The sequence below is a fragment of the Oncorhynchus mykiss genome, chromosome 8 (genome assembly GCF_057628025.1).
Source record: "Oncorhynchus mykiss isolate SJ-2025 chromosome 8, ASM5762802v1, whole genome shotgun sequence".
In the NCBI taxonomy this organism is placed as follows: domain Eukaryota; kingdom Metazoa; phylum Chordata; class Actinopteri; order Salmoniformes; family Salmonidae; genus Oncorhynchus; species Oncorhynchus mykiss.
In genome coordinates this window covers 58,452,046-58,475,365 of record NC_143029.1, presented here as the reverse complement: position 1 = coordinate 58,475,365, position 23,320 = coordinate 58,452,046, and the positions used below count along the sequence as shown (strand labels likewise).

General features: G+C 41.1%; 1 protein-coding gene across 1 annotated transcript; it reads left to right on the top strand.

Annotated features, from left to right (window-relative positions):
• Positions 1-4,408: 4,408 nt before the first annotated feature.
• On the top strand, positions 4,409-14,327 carry LOC110530198 (epidermal retinol dehydrogenase 2). The gene is made up of 7 exons (XM_021613077.3): positions 4,409-4,722; positions 5,122-5,453; positions 6,003-6,134; positions 6,426-6,525; positions 7,154-7,298; positions 7,684-7,809; positions 13,165-14,327. The coding sequence occupies exons 2-7, from the start codon at positions 5,133-5,135 to the stop codon at positions 13,259-13,261; spliced, it is 921 nt and encodes a 306-aa protein (XP_021468752.3). The 5' UTR covers positions 4,409-4,722; positions 5,122-5,132; the 3' UTR covers positions 13,262-14,327.
• The last annotated feature ends 8,993 nt before the right edge of the window (positions 14,328-23,320 follow it).

Here is a 23,320-nt window from a genome sequence, read left to right as displayed (position 1 = left end):
TCATTTTTAATTCATTTCTAAAAACATTTTTAACATTTCTACACTTTGACATTATGGGGTATTGTGTAGATCAGTGACACAAAATCTAAATTGAATCAAACCGTAGTCTGGCTTTTTTATGGCAGTTTTGGAGCAGTGGCTTCCTTGCTGAGCGCCCATTCAGGTTATGTCAATATAGGACTCGTTTTACTGTGGAAATATATACTTTTGTACCTGTTTCCTCCAGCATCTTCACAAGGTCATTTGCTGTTGTTCTGGGATTGATTTGCACTTTTCGCACCAAAATACTTTCATCTCTAGGAGACAGGACACGTCTCCTTCCTGAGAGGTATGACGGCTGCGTGGTCCCATGTGGTTTATACTTGCGTACTATTCTTTGTACAGATGAACGTGGTACCTTCTGGCGTTTGAAAATTGCCCCCAAGGATGAACCAGACTTGTGGAGGTCTACAATTTTTTCTGAGGTCTTGGCTGATTTCTTTTTATTTTCCCATGATGTCAAGGAAAGAGGCACTGAGTTTGAAGGTAGGCCTTGAAATACAGTGCCTTGCGAAAGTATTCGGCCCCCTTGAACTTTGCGACCTTTTGCCACATTTCAGGCTTCAAACATAAAGATATAAAATAAAAAAAATAGATAAAAAATGTCAGTCTCTCGATGTGCAAAACTGATAGAGACATACCTCAAGCGACTTATAGCTGTAATCGCAGCAAAAGGTGGTGCTACAAAGTATTAACTTAAGGGGGCTGAATAATTTTGCACGCCCAATTTTTCAGTTTTTGATTTGTTAAAAAAGTTTGAAATATCCAATAAATGTCGTTCCACTTCATGATTGTGTCCCACTTGTTGTTGATTCTACACAAAAAAAATACAGTTTTATATCTTTATGTTTGAAGCCTGAAATGTGGCAAAAGGTCGCAAAGTTCAAGGGGGCCGAATACTTTCGCAAGGCACTGTAAATACAGGAAAAATTTTGAAGGAAACCTGTTTCAGTCTTCCAGAGATTTGAAACTGGGACGGAGGTTCACCTTCCAACAGGACAATGGCCCTAAGTATATTACTAAAGCAACACTTGAGATAGTTTAAGGGGAAACATTTAAATGTCTTGGAATGGCCTAGTCAATGCCCAGACCTCAATCCAATTGAGAATCTGTGGATTCTGTGGATATAAGATTGCTGTACATCAACGGAACCTATCCAACTTGAAGGAGCTGGAGCGGTTTTTCCTTGAAGAATGGGCAAAAATCCCGGTGGCTAGAAGTGCCAAGCTTGTAGAGACATACCCCAAGAGACTTGCAGCTGTAATTGTTGCAAAAGGTGGCTCTACAAAGTATTGACTTTAGGGGGGTGAATAGTTATGCACGCTCAAGTTTTCTGTTTTTTTCTTATTATTTATTGTTTCACAATCAAAAGATATTTTGCAACTTCAAAGTGGTAGGCATGTTGAGTAAATCAAATGATACACACTCCCAAAAAATCTATTTTAATTCCAGGTTGTAAGGCAACAAAATAGGAAAAATTCCAAGGGGGGTGAATACTTTCGCAAGCCACTGTACATTGTCATATTGTATTTGACTGTACATACTGTAGTAAGTGGGAATATTATTTGGGACATTGCCTTACTACATTTTGTTCACTAGAGGGTACTGTGGTCATACAGAGCGGGGTAGATTGTTCTTGGAACCTGAAGAAGCCTTGTAGACTAAGACAGGGAAAAAAAACTATAGTCTGGTACCAATTTTTTTTCTCTCTCACAGAATGTAATTCCTTGTTTAATACCTTGTCTGTCTGTCTGTCACAGCAACGGCAGCATCACATCCACCCATCTCAATAACCCAAGAATGTAAAAAAAAAAAAAACAGTTGAAATGCATAAATATACGTGGTAATAGTGCGTTCCAGAACAGATATTTCACACCGTAACACTTCATGACACAATTTATCATAACAGTACTGCACAGTAGCCTATAATTAGGCACACACAGTAAAGACACATTCCTCCACTAAGGTGTGCTATGCCCATACTCTACATCCCTTCCTGGGCTCTTTGGGCTCCCGAGTGGTGCAGCAGTCTAAGGCACTGCATCTCAGTGATAGAGGTGTCACTACAGACCTTGATTCGATCCCAGGCTGTACCACAACATGACGTGATCGGGAGTCCCATAGGGTGGTGCGGCCCATTGGCCCAGCATCGTTCAGGTTAGGGGAGGGTTTGGCCGAGGGAGGACGTCATTGTAAAATAACAATTTGTTCCTAGTTTGTTCCTAGTTAAAGGGTGATAAAAAAAAGACAAAAAAGGCTCTCTTGATGACACTCCATGCAATTAACAGTGCTGACGCTGAGCAGCATGTGTGCATCCCTTGGGAAAAGGGGGGAGAGTGGAGGAGCCAAATACAAGAGTGTTCATTCTCCCCAACATTCATGCTATCATATCACTAGCCAGCTGGAGCTGGTAGATGGTCTACCCAGCTGGAGCTGGTAGATGGTCTACCCAGCTGGAGCTGGTAGATGGTCTACCCAGCTGGAGCTGGAAGATGGTAGATGGTCTACCCAGCTGGAGCTGGAAGATGGTCTACCCAGCTGGAGCTGGTAGATGGTCTACCCAGGGTGTTTAAACTGTTCTTCCCCAGGGAACCCCAACCAGGCATACCAGCGACCCAGGAACCACCATCATATTTTAGCAAACAACATAATAATCACGTCTTGTCTTATCATCAGGTGAATAGTGGAAAGTACAAGTAATCAACATTTTAAAATTAATAGATTTGGTAGACAGTTTCATAATTTTGACCTCCCCGCTGTTCATTGGAAGAGAAAGTGAAAACTTTAACATTATCTAAAGGTACAGTATCAATTGGCGGCAAAGAGAACATTTATCTGTTGTGAAACAAATTTTCTGCATTTATACACATTTTACCCATTGACTTACCCATAAAGATTAATTAGCTGTTTTTAAGCTAATATACAGCAATTCTATGCATTTTGCTATTGTTAAGGGTGTGTTCCTCTGCTCAAACATTATAGAAAAATCAATTGGCATATGCCCTGAATGCCCGGTATTTGAAAAGTTTGATTCTCCCTGACTGTCTAGCTTTTATTTGATTGTTAGTTCTCAAAGATGGTATTAAAAAAAATGCATATTGTTAAATATCTTTTCTGCATGCTTTCTATCTGGTTTTGGTTGTTCAAGTTGACACTGAAACAGTTTTTCCATCTTGAAAATTACCACTTAGACTGCCCGCCTAAGAATTAGCTCCAATGACTGTAATTTCCTCCATATTAATTTGAGATTTTGGCAATGAAGTAATTTACCTACTCCCCCAGTGTCAGATGAACAGGAACAGCTGGCATGAAAACTGTTCCTGTAGACTACCAGTCATTGGCTAGTTAGCATTGGGTCGTGAAACTACATCTAAAGTCCTTCATACTGGACGCAAAGACATACACATTTTATTTAGCAGTTTTAAAGGGGAAATCTGCAGTTGCTACATCCATCTTTGGACTTATAATTGAATGGTATGTACCCATTGATTCTGAAAGAATATAACTATGTCCTAGTTCTTCAACTGTCGCACTCTATTAGAACCCCAAAATAAGCTTGTTTTACTCCTTTGTTTGCAAACAAAATAAATGTAAACAAACACTATACAGCCTCAAAACATGGTTAACACAATTATTGTTGATATCATGGATGGTCAGTCCTAGCATCTATAGCACTATCTAAGAGTTTGTGAGTAGTTGCATTTCTCCAGCCCCATCCCTTAGCTTTTTGAACCTTGGGAGCAGAGAACGTTTTATTGTTTCCTGCAATTCTACACATTTTACCATGTTTTATGTGACTTCATATTATACTTGAGTGATTTAACAAAATCAATGGGGGCCCCCAAGGGGTCGAGGCCCCTAGGCACGTATTTTTTGCCTAATGACTCAAACTGAATTCTTCTACTGCTCTATCTTTCGTTCGCTACATACTAAGGAATGTACACCCATGGGTGTAGCGTTTGGCCTGAGCAAGGAATTAGTTTAATATAATCTGGTCATGATAAATACAAGATATAGATGGCTGGTTAGCCTAGTTTGTCTACGTAACTAAAACGGGATAGTAGTTGCTCAACGGTATATTTTTCTAACAGGTTTGCCTATGAATGACATAAAAAGAGGAAAAGTGCACAACCATATTTTCGAAATAGGACGTTGTGCATTCTAGTATTTATATTTTATTAGGGATCCCCATTAGCTGCTGCTCTTCCTGGGGTCCAAACACACCAAAGCACCCCCATTACATATAAAACAACATATAAAACAGTGAACTATGTTTGTACTAAAAAACCGGTCACCCGTCTGAGCTGGTCAAACTGGATTATCCAGCAGGGCGTTCCGGGCTGGAGCTCGAGTTTTGGTTGGGTGTCATGTGACATTAATTAGCCATGCTCCAGCACAAATCAATGGAACAGGACTAGCCTCCGTGATTTGCAGAAGGGATAAGTAGGAGGAACCATGCTGAAAGTGCAGATAAACCCAATTGAAGAGCTCATCACTCTAAATGAAGATCTAAGTAGAGAAAATCCTGTTTCACTGCGTGTCTTTTTTGTTGTTGTTGTTTCGATTACTGTGCGCCTTGACACGGAGTGCAAAGGTCGGTTAAAGACCCCCCCCCCCCCCAGTGCTGAAAGGAGGCGATAGTTGTTACAAAATATTCAAGGTTGAAGCTGATGTTCTATTGAGGTAAGTTTGCGTCGGTTACAATTTTATACGTTATGAAATACTAAAATTAGGTTTACTTTTTATTCGTACTGTACTATCATTCGGTGTAGCATGGATGTTTGTTTACATCACCGAATAAAAAGTTGTTTGCGTTTGTTGCGTGATTTGAGAAGTCTAGGCTACCTTTAACGCTTTATCGGTTAAAAAGTCCTTTTAGATTGTAGTTATAAATACATTTGCCAACTTCGAAAGCAGAACACTAAACTGCAATGTTTATGGTAGGCTATAAAACGCTCATCTGCAATAATCTATTCGCTAGGCCTATTGTTTATTAGGATATCGACGAATAACCCAGCATGCAACAATTTCACCAATATACAAACAGAAGTGAACTTTACATTGTGACAACTGTCTTTCCAGGGGCCAGCAAAATGAATTTCCTCCTGGAAACCCTTCAGTTGATTGTAATGTCCATTTATTACAACATAGAGGCATTTGTCAGACTGTTCATCCCATTTAAGAAGAAAAATGTCACCGGGGAAATCGTCCTGATCACGGGGGCGGGCAGCGGCATTGGCCGGCTCATGGCAGAAAAGTTTGCCAGCCTGGGCGTCTCTCTGGTTCTGTGGGATGTCAACCAGGAGGGCATGAAGGAAACTGCAAGACTAGTGAAGGAGAAAGGGGCAACTAGGGTCCACTACTACATGTGTGACTGCAGTGACAAGGCTAAAGTCTACAGAGTGGCTGACCAGGTAAACCACCTGATTCTAATCAACTAGTCTTTAATCAAGACTGTACTTAGTTGAATTGGTGTTGCTGTTTAAAAAAAGAAAAGGGGGGGCCTGCACTGATACTTGCCCTTGGTGAGTAATTATCACCTTGTCTTGTGGTCTATCAAGCATCCATTAACCTGTAATTGCAGTCTTTGCCTTGTGAGTAACTGTTTAATTATACTACAGTTGAAATGGAGGTTCACCAACCCCTCCTAAAGCGAGTTAGTGTTTCTGTTCAGTAAACGTCCATTGTTGCTGAGGGAAGGGAAAGCCACATGAAAGTCCTTACATGCTATTCAGTTAATGTTTCTCAACTGTTAAAACTGGTTTTAAACTCTGTCACGCTTAAGGATCCTTCCCTGTTTAACTAGTTAGTACAACACATTGTCACATAAGATCCTCCTCGCCACAACAATGGGCTGGCAGGATATAGGAAGCAACAATATGTATCTGTTAATAAAATACAACAAAGTGAAGTACTGGGTGTGCTGAATGTTAACAAATGTTTTAAACATGTTTTTTGTTCAGGTCAAGAGAGAGGTGGGGGATGTGAGCATTCTCATAAACAACGCTGGCATCGTCACAGGCAGGAATTTCATGGACGCGCCAGACTCCCTCATTGAGAAAACCATTGAAGTAAACACCATGGCACACTTTTGGGTGAGCTAATGCGCTTACAGCTCACATCTGCTACACTGACATCAACACAACTATCTTGTCGGTTTTCCCTCCCTTGCTGTCTTTATCAATGCAGGCATTTAAATGAGAAGGTATTATCCTAAATCGGTCTATACATTTGTTAGAGCATTCACATTTTTACCTCATTGTAGGCCTATGTCCTTTGTAGTAGCGGTTCCACCCACGTCCCCTCAAATTAACACAGATCTGTAACAAACTGAAAATCATATTTCATTGTACAAGTTCTCCCCCTGATTTTCTTTTTTTCTCTAGACTTATAAAGCCTTCCTCCCAGCGATGACTGCCAACAACCATGGTCATCTGGTCAGTGTTGCTAGCACAGCGGGTATGATTGGTGTCAATGGACTAGCAGGTAAATCACCCACTAGGCATGCATGTGTGCATGACTTACTCCAATGTTCCTCAATACTGGTCCTGGAGAGCAACGGTGTGTAGGCTTTTGTTCCAGTCAGCACCAAGACACCTGAAAGCTAATCATTGTTTAATGACTGGATAAATTAGGTGTGTTGGGGCGGGGCAATAACAAAAGCCTACACACCCCTTAACCATAGTGCAGAACATTGCCTTTGCATTATGTTCTACCCAGAGTTTAAGACAATCAAGAGACCTACCGTAGAGCTGATCGATAGAGATGTTATCAATTGACCTTGAATGGGTGACAATGTCATTTTTAACTTGTTCATATACTGTAGCTGAAGGGTCTTTTCCATAGACTGACTTGGTTACAGAAAATGGTTCAAGGACAGTGCAATTTAGTTGACATTATCTTGATGTGGAGACCTGTTTTATATATCCTCTATGTTGTAGTGTTACTTCTATTTCTCTATTTTCTTTATCTGATTGTTGGGAAGGGCCTGTAAGTAAGCATTTCACTGTTAGTCCACACCTGTTTACGAATCAAGTGACGATTTCAATTTGATTTGAGACCTTTGTTTAGCCCGCTCTACTGTATGCCAACACATGTGTTTCTCTCCTGATAGATTACTGTGCCAGCAAGTTTGCTGCTATTGGCTTTGCTGAGTCTGTGGCTCTGGAGCTGCTGGCAACGGGGAAGGATGGTGTCAAGACTACCATTGTGTGTCCACACTTCATGAACACTGGCATGTTCGATGGCTGCAATTCTAAGTAAGTTATCAGCCATAAGAAGTGCTATACAGGATATCATTGAAAGTTGTCATTTTATTCCTTATTGTCAAAATACACACACTATGAAGGCCAAGGGTCACATTGCATATGTATATACCCTTTTCAATTGTGGACTGATAGTGGTTTATATTATGAGGTAGTGAACTTTAAAAAAATTAATGTATATTCATTTTATTTAATTAGGCAAGTCAGTTAAGAACATTTCATATTTACAGTGATGGCCTACAGTGGGTTAACTGCCTTGTTCAGTGGCAGAACGACAGATTTGTACCTTGTCAGCTCAGGTATTTCGATCCAGCAACCTTTCGGTTACTGGCCCAATGCTCTAACCACTAGGCTACCTGCCACCTTATTGACTCCACAGGTGGCCTCTCTTGGTGCCTGTCCTGGATCCAGACTACGTAGCAACGAAGATAATTGAGGCCATTTTAACTGACCAGGTCTACCTTCTGCTCCCAAAGAGCATGTATATTCTCATGGGCATGAAGAAGTGAGTATCCATTCATGTTCTTACTCTTCTTTTCCTTATGGAAATAACATGCTAGTTTTTGCTATTTGTCGCAAGGAGTGATCTGCTGCCCAGACACGCACGACGCATTGTCACTCCATTTCAACACTCAGAAGTGGTTACAGTACATGCTCAAACTGCACAGTATAGTCATACCCACTGGTGACAACCTGTTTCCTCTACTATTGCTAAGGTAGGTTGCCCTCAGTCTTGTTCTCTAGCCTGCCTCCCCACCTAAAGTAGATTAAAGTATTTCAATGGTTAATATCTGCCCTAGATGTTACATTGCATCCTTTGCGGCTTGGCTCTACTGTTCCTGGCCCAAACTAGACTGTTAGTATGGGTCTTTAATGTTTTCTTAGGACAGGCCAGGGATAGCCAAAGTTAGAGTGAGGTGGTCAGATTACAATAGACTATGTATGGGAGGGATTTTAAAGGTCCAATGCAGGAGTTTTTCTCAAGCAAGAAGTTTGCTAAGGCTGTCTGGGAGTGGGCCAGTTGGCAATGAGCAATCGGGAGGCCGGCGTCCCTCCAGAGTGGTCGCGCGCTGTTCAACAGCTTCTTTGCTCCTCTCCTCATTCACGGGGCCCCGTGATATGCCGTTCACTTTCTGTTTTCCTTACGCAGCCCACTCGCCCTTCTCCCGACCGGCGACAGTACAGCTTCCAGTCGGAGGCAAGATACTTTTTAATTTTTTTGCGTCAAGCCTGGGGCATGCCTACTCCCTTTCGCCACTTACTTTTATTATTTAAAATGCATTAGATGCAATGTCCACTTGAAGAAAAGGTTTGATTTCCTAGAAGTAAGGAGGCCTGTACTGGTTCCCTGGATCAACAGGTGACAAATACATTTAGTGAAATCAAATTGTAATTTTTGGCAGGCTTCTCACAATGATATGGCAACAACATTTACATAGTGAAGGAATGAAATAAATATTGTAAATATACTGAAAATAAGACTACATTAAATCAAGTACAAAAGAAACATGCAGACCAAGGAAAATAGGATGAAACTAAAATAGCTGATAGGCATGATAGGCATATAGCATGGATATTGTTTGCCCGTGCTGAATAACTACACTGTTCGCAGCATATACTTTCATTATCTGCTTAGTGCAGTTGTGACATTGCATTGGTCCAGTAGACTAAAGTGACAGTGTGTACAGAATCTAAATAAATGGGGGGGTGGTAGGGTGTAGAAGTCACCCTTGGGTTCAGCTATTGGATCAGTCTATTGGATCAGTCTTTGGGTAGAGGCTGGCTTTGGGATAGGTGGGCTGAGTCTTAATGCTGACCCTCATTGTAGCAGCTCCCTCTCCCCAGTGTGCCGTCATCACGATCGGAGGCCCCTTTCAGGTAACGGGTGACCTGAATCTGGACCCCCCCCCCCCCCTTATCTGTGGCATCCCAAGTTGCAGGATTCTTACGAATGGTTCCTGTACACAAAGAACATTTGAGTTACATTTGAATTGCACAAGGTCTTACACAAGTAAAAACCAAGGTACTTTGAAGAATTCATCTTTAGAAACAAGTAATTGAAACATGCCTTATCCCCTGCACCAGTCCAAGTTGTGGCAATGTCAAGCCGGTTTGACAGGATGCAAGGTAGCATCTGCTACACTGTTGACTTCAGGTCCTTGGCACCCTTACAACCAGACACCTAAGCTACAAATGTAAAAGTATTACACACTTAAGGAATTACACACTTAACATATTTCCCTCCCCAACCCCCTATATTTTATATTCATTTATTGTGAAAGTCTGAAAAGACGTCAGATTTCCAATAAGAATTTAAATGTAATATAAACGCCTCGAGTTAAAGTTCTGAGCGGAGGAATTTTGAACATGATGTCACGTCAGGATACAATGCTCGCAACAACTGGGTCAAAGTTGAATGTCTCTTGCTCTTTCCCGGAAAAAGCGATGGCTACATACAATTCTGAGCACACCTACAAGTCTGTCCTGGAGCTTGGTGTCCTGGCTCAGCCTGATCTTCAGCAAACCAGACCTTGCTGGTCCCCCATCTGGAGATTGAGATCAACTCCAACTGACCGATTGGCCTGTTGATAGATAACAAGGTATTCTTCTTGTTATCCATCTCAAGTGTCCGATACCACCCGGACTTATAGGGAGAAAATAAGCAGTTAATCACTGTCACACACCTGAAAATCAAATTGTATTTGGCACATGCTCCGAATACAACATGTATACTGTGAAATGCTTACTTACAAGCCCTTAACCAACAATGCAGTTCAAGAAATCGAGTTAAGAAAATATTTACTAAATAAAGTAAAAAATAAACACAAAATAAAAACGAGGCTATATACAGGGGGTACTGGTACAGAGTCAGTGTTTGGGGGTACAGGTCAGTCGAGGTAATTTGTATGTGTAGGTAGGATTAAAGTAACTAGACATAGATAATAAAACGGCGAGTAGCAGCAGTGTAAAAATGCAAATAGTCCTGGTGGCAATTTGATTAATTGTTCAGCAGTCTTATGGCTAGGGGGAGAAACTGTTAAGGAGCCTTTTGGACCTAGACTTGTCACTCTGGTACTGCTTGTTGTGCGGTAGCAGAGAGAACAGTCTAACTTGGGTGACTGGAGTCTTTGACAATGTCAAAGATGATGTACGTACGGCCAAGTGATGTACTGGGCCGTACACACTATCCTCTGTAGCGCCTTATGGTTGGATGCCGAGCAGTTGCCATACCAGGCGGTGACGCAAACGATCAGGATGCTCTCGATGGTGCAGCTGTAAAACTTTTGAACCCATGCCAAATCTTTTCAGTCTCCTGAGGGGTAAAGTTGTGGACGTGCCCTATTCACGACTGTCTTGGTGTGTTTGGACCATGATAGTTTCTTGGTGATGTGGACACCAAGGAACTTCAAGCTCTCAACCTGCTCCACTACAGCCCTGTCGATGAGAATGGGGGCGTGCTCTGTCTTAATCACGTTGAGGGTGAGGTTGTTGTCCTGGCACCACACTGCAGAGAGGTGTTTAGTCCCAAGATTCTTGGCTTAGTGATGAGCTTTGGGCACTGTGGTGTTGAACGCTGACCTGTAGTCAATAAACAGTATTCTCACATAGCTGTTCCTATTGTCCACCTGGGAAAGGGCAGTGTGGAGTGCGATTGAGATTGCGTCATCTGTTGGGGCGGTATGCGAATTGGAGTGGGTCTAGGGTTTCTGGGATGAAGGTGTTGTGAGCCATAACCAGCCTTTTTAAAGCACCTCATGGCTACTGATGTGAGTCCTACTGGGCAGTAGTCATTTAGACAGGTTACCTTTGCTTTCTTGGGCACAGGGACTATGGTGGTCTGCTTGAAACATGTAGGTATTACAGACTTGGTCAGGGAGAGGTTGAAAATGTCAGTGAAGACACTTGCAAGTTGGTCTCCACATGCTGAATACACATCCTGGTAATCAGTCTGGCCCCGCGGCCTTGTGAATGTTGACCTGCTTAAATGTCTTGATCATATTGGCTATTGACAGCACAATCACAGTCGTCTGGAACATCTGGTGCTCGAATGCATGAGTCAATGAGCAACGCTGTTTAGGGCGTGTCATCTCTTTAACAAAGCAACAAACGGGAGGTTAAACCCCCCCCCCCCCTTAGCTCTGACTGTACCTATAGCTTTATTAATAAGAATTTTTACTTTCTATGCCTGTGATGTGGTTGTCCCACCTAGCAATATTAAAATGAATGCACCAACTAAGTCCCTCCTTTTTACTTTTAGATCTGTGTCTATTGTTGTGACTTGTTAGCTCCGACAATGCAGTAGTATCTATGAACATAAGCATTTCACTACACACGCAATAACATCTGCTAAATATGTAGTGTGTGACCGATTTTTAATAAGTGTCTGCTAAATGACTCAAGCGTAGCATAGAGTATATAAAACAAATGAAAAATGTAGGCTATAAACTTCGATTATTTGAATGCAAATACAACCACCTCGTGTGGTTGTTAAAAAAAATTATTTGCAAATCAAAGGTTTTTTTAACCTTTATTTAACCAGGCAAGTCAGTTAAGAACAAATTCTATTTTACAATGACGGCAGTGGGTTAACAGTGCCTGTTCAGGGGCAGAACGACAGATTTGTACCATGTCAGCTCGGGGGTTTGAACTTGCAACCTTCTGGTTACTAGTCCAACGCTGTAACCACTAGGCTACTCTGCCGCCCTGCGTTTTATAGATCACCACGAAAACAGCTTGCCGCTTCTGGCTATGGTTAGCTGGAAGGTTGCTGTCCCGGATTAGAGAAATTCCTGGCTATTGTATTTCAAATGATCTCATGGTTTGCCTAGGGATTCCTCTGAGTGGAGGCTAAATGCCAGAGATGCAAATCACATCATTCACGACAAACTCTGGTGGTGGTAGGAATTTATAGCCTTGGGGTTCGCGACAGTGGGAAATAGTGGTGCTTGTCTTTTATAGGTAGTCAGAAAGAGAAGGGACATTGATGGTTTTTCACTGCACACAGTTCAACTTAGTTGAGCTGGGTTGCCAAGCATTCCAGACAATGTGATATCATTCACAACACCTTGTCTTTTGATTTCCATAATCTTGCAAGTACCGGTAAACACCAAGGCTACTTATGCATTGATGCCAATTACGGCTCAGTCACTGATAAAGCAGCACCTGGTTGAGTGGGCGGCAAGACTTTATTTATCTGGAGACAACACAGATTTATTCAGACCTACACCTGATTTGGACTGCAGCTGAATATAATTATCTGCAACCTCAACATTTAAATCTACACCAAAGCCTTTTTGTGTTATGGAAATGTCCTTGAGACAGGTGTGGTAGCGCGAACGCTTTCAGAAATTTGGCCAGGTCCTGGCGATTTGCCTTAATTTGGGACGATTTGCATGGCTACATTTGTTCCTTGAGGCCTTTGAGTGTGAGTTGTTGGCTTCATGTTGAATACAACACAATACACCCATGACTAATATAGAAGACATAATCACTCACCACCAATTAGACTGACTAAGACATGAAATGGCTTCTCTTGTTATTAACATATTTAGTAGTGCAGTTATGGGGTTATTATGCCCTTTGAAATACGTTTTGTCGCTGGACCGGAAGACATTCAAACAGCATTTATTATGCTCTGAATAATTTATTGGATTTTCATCAGTTTTCTGTTTTTAATTAAGATTTAATTTATTCCCACTGTGATTACCAGATTGTCTAAATGACTTGCTGTAGTTTGTTCTAATGAAGTCATTCTGACTCTTTCAATTCCAGACACTAGTTTGTTCTCATAGGCTTTAAGTTGTGTGTTGCAGTGATCGTTGCTAATATTTAGCCTAATTGACTGTTCTCACCTTCACAGGATTTTACCCTTTAAGACTGGGAATCTGCTGGGGATGTACTTGGGAGCGTTCAACTTTATGGATGCCTTCAAAGGACGCGTCAAGAAAGAGGCGTAGTGAAGAAGACGAGAGCAACCACACATACTAAGTACATTTTGTCTCAGACTCAAAGGTGATTAATACGGCCTATCATGGTTTTTTTTTTCCCCCTTAAATGTTTCTTTCTTTAACTAATTTGAGTGTATGACAAAGCCTACGTGCTAGTTTACATCGGCAGACGAGGGATACGTGTAGGCTATATAAGGTAATAAAATACTGCTAAATATGTAACGAATGTATGACCTCAATATGTATTTTCATAGCATCAACACAAGTAGACTTGAGTGTGCTTTTTGGATCGACACACTCAATATGAAATGTTTTCACGAGTTATAGTCACGTCATGAAGTTCACACTGTATGTTATCTCCTTACACTGACACAGGCTCAATAGAAAAATGTGGTTCCTTTTTCACTATCATTCAGTGGATACTGCCCCCCCCCCCCCCCCCCCCCCCCCCCCCCCCACACACACACACACTTTATAATGCTTTGGCCTGAAGCAACATTGGAAGGGTTTGTATTGTCGATGCACTTTTTTTTTTGTGTGTTTTTCTTTATACACCCATTGTTGGGTATTACGTAATTGTTCACATGGGTGTTGTAGAACATATTGTGCATGTACTAATCTAACAGCCAAGTAGAGAAACTCAGGAAAAAGTGTCATGTAAGGGATCATTATCTGTGTGCTGGATTAGTTTGTCTACAGTAGCCATCGAAGATGGTTTACTCTATCGCCAATAGGAATGTTATGATAAATTATAGTATGTACCAAACAAAAACACTCATTTTCCAAACTGTTATTCTCTTAACTGGACCACCTACCCCTTTTTATATTTGCATTTACTGACAGATATTTATTTATTGCTTAATCATGTACAATGTTTTACTTTGACATTGAAGATGAGATGACTGCATGACTTAACTCATTTTATTTACATTTTCTCATGTTTACATTTTAATAACCACAATAGCATTGTTTACATGTAACAATGTTGGTATTTGAGTAAGTACTTTTAAGAGTAAAGGTACTTATTTAGGTTTGCTCTTGAAAAATAAAGTTAGACATTTGTCTTATCAGGTTATTTTCCCCTAATGGCTCCCATGCTTCTAGAATCACTAACATGGTCCGAATGTGCTTAAATATTGAATGCGTGATCATAGCCCCATCTTGTGGAGAAAACCCGTTCTAATCCTGTGTCAAACCACGTTTCCATCAAATAATTTCATGCGGATGAAGAATGCTACTTGACGCATTAAAAGATTCACAACCGGGCTGATGTAAACAATTTTATAATCGCCAATAGACCATTTGTTCGTTCGACATGGTAGGACCGTTTTGTGTCGGTGACTATTTACGCGAGAAATGGCGGTGGAAATGCCTTTATGCGCAAATATTGATATAATAACCATCCGATCGAAGTAAATTTGGGAAACGCGCCACGATATGTTGTGGTCCTCCCACGACGACTAAGGAAATCATGCAGTTTAGGCTACAGATTAAATACATTTTGAAATTCAAAGGGTGGTGAGCTCGATGCTACTTTCCAATAAATATCGAGGGTGGTCGCTGTTTGACAAATACAACTAATCTCGCTTCTATCCAAAATGTCACATAAATAGCCTACCCGCACAGTATCTGCGAGCGGTTGGATTGAGCGCATCTGCCAAGACCAGAGTGGACACATTTGCTATATAATGTAACAGTTTCTGTGACAACCATCAGTTAAAAATCCAATGGAAAACCATGTAACTTGTACTTTTCATTCGGTACATGGGGAATTTAAAGGCAAAATAAATGGTGCACCACGTCATCACGCACAGCCTTCTATCATAAAATATATTTGATGGAAAACTGTTGGGAAAATCCCTATGTTTTATGCAGATTTGAGAATATTCCCATTAAACTGTCGCAAATTGGATGAGAACCTAGCTAATGACTTGCCTGGCTAAAGCGACTATAGGCAACAACAAAACAATGGAAATAGCGGAGATCAACATTTTTATCCGTTCAAGGGTGGATTTGTATTTTGTCTAACTTCATTGTGACAAATTATGGAAACTGTTTTTTAGAATAAATTGTTTGCTGAATACTTTTCATCACGTAACTGTAAACTCCACAAACGGATATGTTGGGAGGGCATAGTAGGCTGTCGCCAATTTATTCATGAGTAATGGAAACACTTCAAGCACTACATTTTTATTCGCCACTGTAGTTGTTTGTTTGGTGTGACGTCATTACGTCCAGCTGTTTATCGACGCAACGAAGCCAGGTAAATTGGAAGCTTGTGTAGTGGGGGGTTGCAAACAAAAAGGGAGTGATTCATTGATCTACGGGACTTTAATGGGGACCAGCCAACCTTTTGATACAGGATGCAGTGGTAAAACTGACTAGTGATACAAATAATGGCGCTATGGTAGCTGCAGCTAAAGGTTTAAGAGTAGTGGCTGCTGCAATCTGGTAAATGGTGTCACCATAATCAAGATCTGGCAGGAAAATCGACTATGCAATCTTCCTGCTATTTAGGGAGATTATTTCAAAAAAATAATCCCACTTTAAATTTTAGCTTTTTAACTACACTATATATATACCAAAGTATGTGGACACCCCTTGAAATGAGTGGATTTGGCTATTTCAGCCACACCCGTTGCTGACAGATGTATAAAATCGAGCACACAGCCATGCAATCTCCATAGACCAACATTGGCAGTAGAATGGCCTTACTGAAGAGCTCAGTGACATTCAATGTGGCACCGTCGTAGGATGCCACCTTTCCGACAAGTTAGTTCGTCAAATTTCTGCCCAGCTAGAGCTGCCCCGGTCAACTGTAAGTGCTGTTATTGTGAAATGGAAACATCTAGGAGCAACATTAGCTTAGCTGCAAAGTGGTAGGCTACACAAGCTCACAGAACGGGACCATCAAGTGCTGAAGTGCGTAGTGCATACAAATATTCTGTCCACAGTTGCAACACTCACTACTGAGTTCCACACTGCCTCTGGAAAAAAACATCAGCACAAGAACTGTTTGTCGGGAGCTTCAGGAAATAGGTTTCCATGGCCGAGCAGCTGCACACAAACCTAAGATCACCATGCGCAATGCCAAGCATCGGCTGGAGTGGTGTAAAGCTTGCCGCCATTGGACTCTGGAGCAGTGGAAACGTGTTCTCTGGAGTGATGAATAGTCCGATGGATGAATCTCGGTTTGGCGGATGCCAGGAGAACACTACCTGCCCCAATGCATAATGCCAACTGTAAAGTTTGGTGGAGGAGGAATAATGGTCTGGGGCTGTTTTTCATGGTTTGGGCTAGGCCCCTTAGATCCAGTGAATGGAAATCTTAATGCATACAATTACATTCTAGACGATTCTGTGCTTCCAACTTTGTGGCAACAGTTTGGGCAAGGCCCTTTCCTGTTTCAGCACGACAAAGCCCCCGTGCACAAAGCGAGGTCCATACAGAAATAGCTTGTTGAGATCAGTGTGGATGAACTTGACTGGCCTGCACAGAGCCCTGACCTCAACTCCATCAAACAACTTTGGGATGAATTGTAACGTAGACCGCAAGCCAGGCCTTATCGCCCAACAGCAGTGCCGACCTCACTAATACTCTTGTAGCTGAATGGAAGCAAGTCCCTTCAGCAATGTTCCAACATCTGGTGGAAAGCCTTCCCAGAAGAGCGGAGGCTGTTATAGAAGCAAAGGGGAGACCAACTCCATGATTTTGGAATGAAATGTTCGACAAGCAGATGTCCACATACTTTTGGTAATGTAGTGTAGCTCATCCGTATGTTTTAAGTCTTTGTCAATGCAGATGCCCAAATATGTGTAGCCGGGAACCCGATCAATGGGAGAACCATCCATTGAATAAATATGTAGTCCATCTGAAACATTCTTGCAAGAAGAACAACATGTATTTAGTCTTGCTCGCATTAAGTACACGTTTTAACCAACACAGGCTTTATGTAAGGTAACAAGGTCAGATTGCAGCTCTAACATAGCCTGTTCAACAGTTGGGGCAATGGCATACATAAGTATCCATATTACAAGTTTTAACAGATAGACCAATATTATTTATATAAATAGTAAAGAGAGCAGATCCCAGTACCGACCCCTGCGGTACACCTTTTGTACTATCCAGAAAACTAGATTTAACACCAGAGGTCACACATTGAGTCCTGTCTTACAGATATTTTTCAAACCACTTGTAATTGTGAATAAAAATGTTGAATAAAAATGTGATGGTCAACGGCATCGAAGGCCTTGGCAACATAGCTACTGTATGCATATCGCTCAAGTCATGGCTAACTGCACACATGGAGTGTGTCTGAAAGTGGGCATGTCAACAGAAGTGGGAGGATCAACAGAAGTGGGTGTATGGAAAGCAAATCAACTAATTTGGCAGATTTGTTGCCACTCAGGACTGTTTTGCATGGCTGATTGGGCTTCACGACGAGTCGATTGTTGACAACTGTTGCATTTCAGTTAAGCCTAACCTTTTTCCTAACGTAACCTCATTCTTCTAACCTGCCACATTATTATCTTGACCTGCTATGTAAATTATCTTATCCTGCTACGTTAGTTCTCATAACCTACAATGTAAACATTATGCTGACCAGCTGTGCACCTGGCTACAGTCAATCTAACTAACCGATAACGGAGCACTGATGTTACACCCATCGCTGTTGGGCCACCCACTGATGTTACACCCATCGCTGTTGATCCACCCACTGATGTTACACCAATCGCTGTTGGTCCACCCACTGATTTTACACCCATCGCTGTTGATCCACCCACTGATGTTACACCCATCGCTGTTGATCCACCCACTGATGTTACACCCTTCGCTGTTGATCCACCCACTAATGTTACACCAATCGCTGTTGGTCCACCCACTGATTTTACCCCCAACGCTGTTGATCCACCCACTAATGTTACCCCCATCACTGTTGATCCACCCACTAATGTTACCCCCATCGCTGTTGATCCACCCACTAATGTTACCCCCATCGCTGTTGATCCACCCACTTATTTTGCAACGCCCACTTTCAGACGCACTCCAAGATATGTTTATAGCAGTGAATGTCATCTTTTCATTTACTCTGATAGTATTACTAAGTAGAAGCCATATCAGCCAGGGAAACGAATTGTTCTCACAAAATGTTTTTTTATTTTATTTTTTACAGCTTTTCTGCTACATATACATACATTTTACATACACATTTGACATATATGGTACTTTTATATAAAGCAGTCACATAACAATAATACATTACCAAACATCAACTCTTTAATCCCACCCCTCAGCCGCCCATCCCACCTATCACCATAGACCACCCTCATTTGGTTTCCATGTGCTGTGATGTTTTACATAATTTCTTAACCTTTCCAATCTCATAGTATCCACAGATTGTGAGCTAAAGATGAAAACCTTTCCTACGAGTATTATTATATTATTTATTGACTGACTATGGCTTTCTAAATCACCCAACACGGTTATTTGTAAGGTTTATTTTAAGTGCATGTTGTGATTTTTTAACCATCCCTGAACCTTTTACCAGAAACAAGCTATATGTGAGCAATACTATAATAAATGATCTATTGATTCTGTCTCTTTCGCAGCAAAATCTACAGAGCTGAGATTGTTGTATGCCCAGTGGCGACTCGTCATTCAGGGCAGGTGGAGCCCCACCTGTTTTGAGCCCCCCATTTTTAGCTAAATTTGTTTTAAAAAAAATAGAGTTTTTTGGGTGGGGGCTTGCCTGTTTTGCATGTTATTTTGACATTAATACGTGTCACATTTCAGTTTGCAAACAATGTAAAAAAATATATATAATTGACTTAATAAAGCCGCATAGAAACATGGTCTCTTTTTTGTTGTCTTGAGTAAAGGAGCTCCAAAATGCAGGTGTTTCAGCCTAGCTCAGTGCTTTCTGTGGTGGTGAGGCAAGCCATCAGAAAATACGGAGTGTAGCGCCATGATTGGCTCAGTGTTCTGTCACTCATGGGAACACTACGTCACCACCAAGTCTAAGGGGAGAGCTCGAAAATGTAAGCCCCTTGGGTGCTGCCATAGAGTTACATTAGAAGTGCCCATCCAATAAGGCTCAAGGTCATTGGCCACAGATACAATTACATCAAATCATGTTATATCTACAGTAGCTTTGATTGGACTGATTATGTCATCATACTTTCAAAATCTTAGCTAGCAGTCATCATCATGACTCAAGTCGACAATCTACGGGCAAATCCTTTTTAATCCTTTTCATATGAAGAGAAATGATACATAAAATGTATCAGTGCTCATCGGCCATAAACATTACACAACAAGTTGGAAATCGCAAATTCAACAATGAGTGGTTTGGAAGGAATCAGTGGCTAACTGCAAGCATTGCAAAGCAATCATTAGCCTACTATTCAGTGGAGTGGCTGTGTGGTCCCAAGTCGGAAAAAAAGTCCCTTAATTTTAAAGTTTTAAATGATAAACATTCAACATTGGCCATGCTGTCAATGAAGCATGATTTGTGTCGCGGTCAAAACAACTGTTAACTCTGAACTGCAAAATCTGACTTTAGTGAGTTCAAGACAACTGGGAACTCGGGGAAAAACAAGCTACGACTGTGAACATACTTTTTGAACTTTCATCCAACTCGGAATTGTAAATTGGGAACTCAGGTCTTTTTCAAGAGCTATGACCTGAAGCTCACTGATGTTTTGGCAATATTTCTTCTTCCATGTTCCCAGTTGTCTTGAAAGCACCATAAATCCAGAGAATGCCAGACTTTGATGAAAAAATATGCCCACAAAGGACTGCCGCGCCACCTTCCTGTTCAAGTGAGCACAGCACAACAAGGTCCAAAAATGTATTGTATGCTGCTGCATAAATTATGTAATATGCCAGGGAGATATCTATACTGTAGCTAAGAAAGTAACACTAAGTGTATGTTGTGTAGTAAGCTATTAGTAGCCCATGTGCCCAATAAATTGGTCTATTTTCACCTCTTAATTTCACCTACTGTTCTAACTTGCTGGTGCACATGTTGCCGATAACCTGTTTTTGAGAAATGTAATCATCAAATATTGTAAGAGCTTTCATTGTCTGCTCATATGCCCCCTTCATTTATCCTACGGTTCTGAATTGGTGTACAGGAAGAACATGGTAAGATCAAACAACCCATTTTCTTAATTTTGTCGCAGTACATTTCAAAGTGCTGAACAAATAGTTATATTATTAATGTCTTAAATTAAATTACGGATTGCCTCTGATCCGCTTGTTGTCCTCTTATGCCATAGTTTGTACATCTCAATTGTCAGTAGAAACCACATTTGTTTAAGCAAGTCAGCTATGTTTTTTTTAAAGACAGAAATTAGGTTGAATGAACTGCTGGCAGACAATACGCTGCTGATAGCCCTGCATAGCAGTGACAAGGTGTTGTGACAGCTTTATGTAGACCCTAACAGTTTGTGGGCACCATTTGTCACCGTCATAGTGCAATAATGTATTGTTTAGTATTGTGTTGTGTAGTGGCTTTGCTGGCAACCATACTACTTTTTTTTTTGCCTCACCAAGATTTACTTGCTAGAGTCGCCACTGTGTATGCCCCATATATATAGCATTCTGTTGGTGGCAAAAATGTTATATAATAATTTAAATTGAAAACTCTTAAGTGTTGAATCAAATGTTTTTTTTTGTACCCATTCACTGTGCCATGGAATCGCTACATCGAAAATCTCTTCCCATTTATTTTGCAACCTGTAAAACGCTGCCGTCAACATTTTTGGGTATATTGGTCTATTTATGCCAATTTCTTTCAGCTTATTTGTATCTTAAATGTATGGCAGGCGAACAAGTTCCCTCCCTACCTTCTCCCTTTTCCACTTGCCTCCAGTTTTGTGGTAATTCTGAAATCAGTTGGCTGTAAATTTGGATTGATCAGATATTCCCATATATTTCGATAGCTGCATATGTGACATCATGAATAGAAATGGAGGAGTTATATCATTAATAAATATAATAAAAATGTTCAACATTTTTTCCATAATTTTTTTAATGTATTATTAAATCAGTATATTTCAGTTTAACCATGACATTTGTTGTAATATTTGTTATATCTATTCTGGAGGATAAAACTGAAATTGTAACCAGCTTTGTATGGCTTGTTAAAGGACAATATTTCATTTGAATTAGTCGGAAATGAAAAATTGTAATCTGTATAAAGGCAAAAAGGCCATTTTTGAACAAAGGATGAGCCTGTTTTAATAATCTACTGGAGAACCATTTTGGTTTTAAGTATAATTTATGTATGAGTGAAGCTTTTAGTGAGAGGTTTAAATCTTTAATTTTTAATTTTAGCCCCCCCCCCCCCAACTCATTCATTATATAAACAGGCACGTTTAATTTGTCTGGTTTAGCGTTCAAAAAAAAAAAAGAAAGTTTTTTTTTGCTCATATGATTTAAAACGAGTTGTCTGGAGTAGGCAGTGCTATTAGTAAGTAATTCAACTGTGATTGTACCAAAGACTTAATCGATGTGAGTTTTCCAATAGACAAGTACTTACCTCTCCATGGTTGCAGAATCTTATATATTATTACCAACTTTCTATTGAAATTGATTGTGGTAAATTCATTTATATTTTTTGAGATGTGAATACCAATAATGTCTACTTCACAATCCGCCCATTTTATTGGCAAACTGCAAGGTAGTGTAAAACACTTTTTTTGCGATCCAACACGTAATATGGTACACTTGTCATAATTAGGTTTTAGTCCAGGTAGGCTTGAAAAGTGATCAAGATCTTCAATGAGACTGCGCAGGGATCCAGATTTGTCTGCCTGGCCGTGGGGCTCTTTCCCTGAATTATAAGGGTTTTCTTGTGATCATAACAAAACTACGTATTTTGCTCAAATGTTGTTTGAAAATATGAACCTGGCTGAGAATAGAACATTCAGCTTTCTGCCTGAGTGTGGCGCTGTTTGCCGCAAATTTCGGGATTATTTTGTGACCAGAACAAAACGATTTATTTTACTGAACTGGAGATTTAAATAAATTGTGTTTCTTTAAAAATATGGTCTGGCTGACATGGACTGTTTCCTCATCTTATTCTCCTTGTGGTTATCTACCAGGTAACAAGAAGTGAAAACTGTACAAGGACTGAAGCAATAGACTCCTTGTTCAACTAGAGATTGAAATAAATGGCTTTTCTTTGAAAAGATGGGCCTGGCTGACAAAAAAAATTTATTAAGGAGAAAGGATCCAAAGACACAGAAGCTGATTATCCTTTTGCACATCTCTTTATTTACAATTCTGTCTGCCATGATTAACACAAATGCAGGAGATTAAATGCTACCTGAATTGACTAAAAAAAATAACACAAGTAGGCCTACAGTATAACAGCAAGGTCAAACAGGTGTGTGTCCACAGCAACACTTGATTATTCTCAACCCCCAATGTATGTGGTGTACTATGGTCTTCACATTTCCCCACCCGATTTGATAGCCCAGGTAACTCCACGTAGCACAGTTTGCACTCCCATCCTCTCCCGGGAGGCCTCTGCCAGCTGCACCTACCAGTACCCCTTCACTAGGTCCAAGTTGCTGATGTATCTTGCCTTCTCCAAGCGGTCGATCAGTTCATCCACCCGGGGCATGGGGTAGGCGTAGAATTTACTGACCTCGTTCAGGCCCCGGAAGTCATTGCAGAAGCGGACGGTTCCGTCCGGTTTCGGTACCAGCACTATAGGGCTAGACCACTCACTGTGGGACTCTTCCAGTACCTCCATCTCTAGCATTGTTGTCACTTAGCGCTGGACCGCCGCCCTCCGGGCTTCTGTTATCCAGTATGGCCATTTACGCACTTTTTCTCCCGCACTTTTTCTCCCCTCCCAGACGTGTGTGGATTTGTTGTTCCACGAGATCCGTGCGCCCCGGCACCTCAAAGAACACGGCTGCTGGACCAACTCTGAGTTCTTGTCGTTGGGTCGGGCTGAGGTCTTCCCCCATGGCAACTTCGACAGAGGGCGTGTTCTACTGTGGCCGGGTTCACATTATGCCCAGCACCTCTCGTGCGTGCCACTTCTTCAGT

Excerpts from the sequence above, each read along its gene's own strand:
- LOC110530198 (XM_021613077.3), top strand. The coding sequence starts at position 5,133 with ATGAATTTCCTCCTGGAAACCCTTCAGTTGATTGTAATGTCCATTTAT. Across the intron at positions 6,135-6,425 it reads ACACCATGGCACACTTTTGG|ACTTATAAAGCCTTCCTCCC; the intron begins GTGAGCTAATGC and ends TTTTTTCTCTAG. Across the intron at positions 6,526-7,153 it reads TGGTGTCAATGGACTAGCAG|ATTACTGTGCCAGCAAGTTT; the intron begins GTAAATCACCCA and ends CTCTCCTGATAG.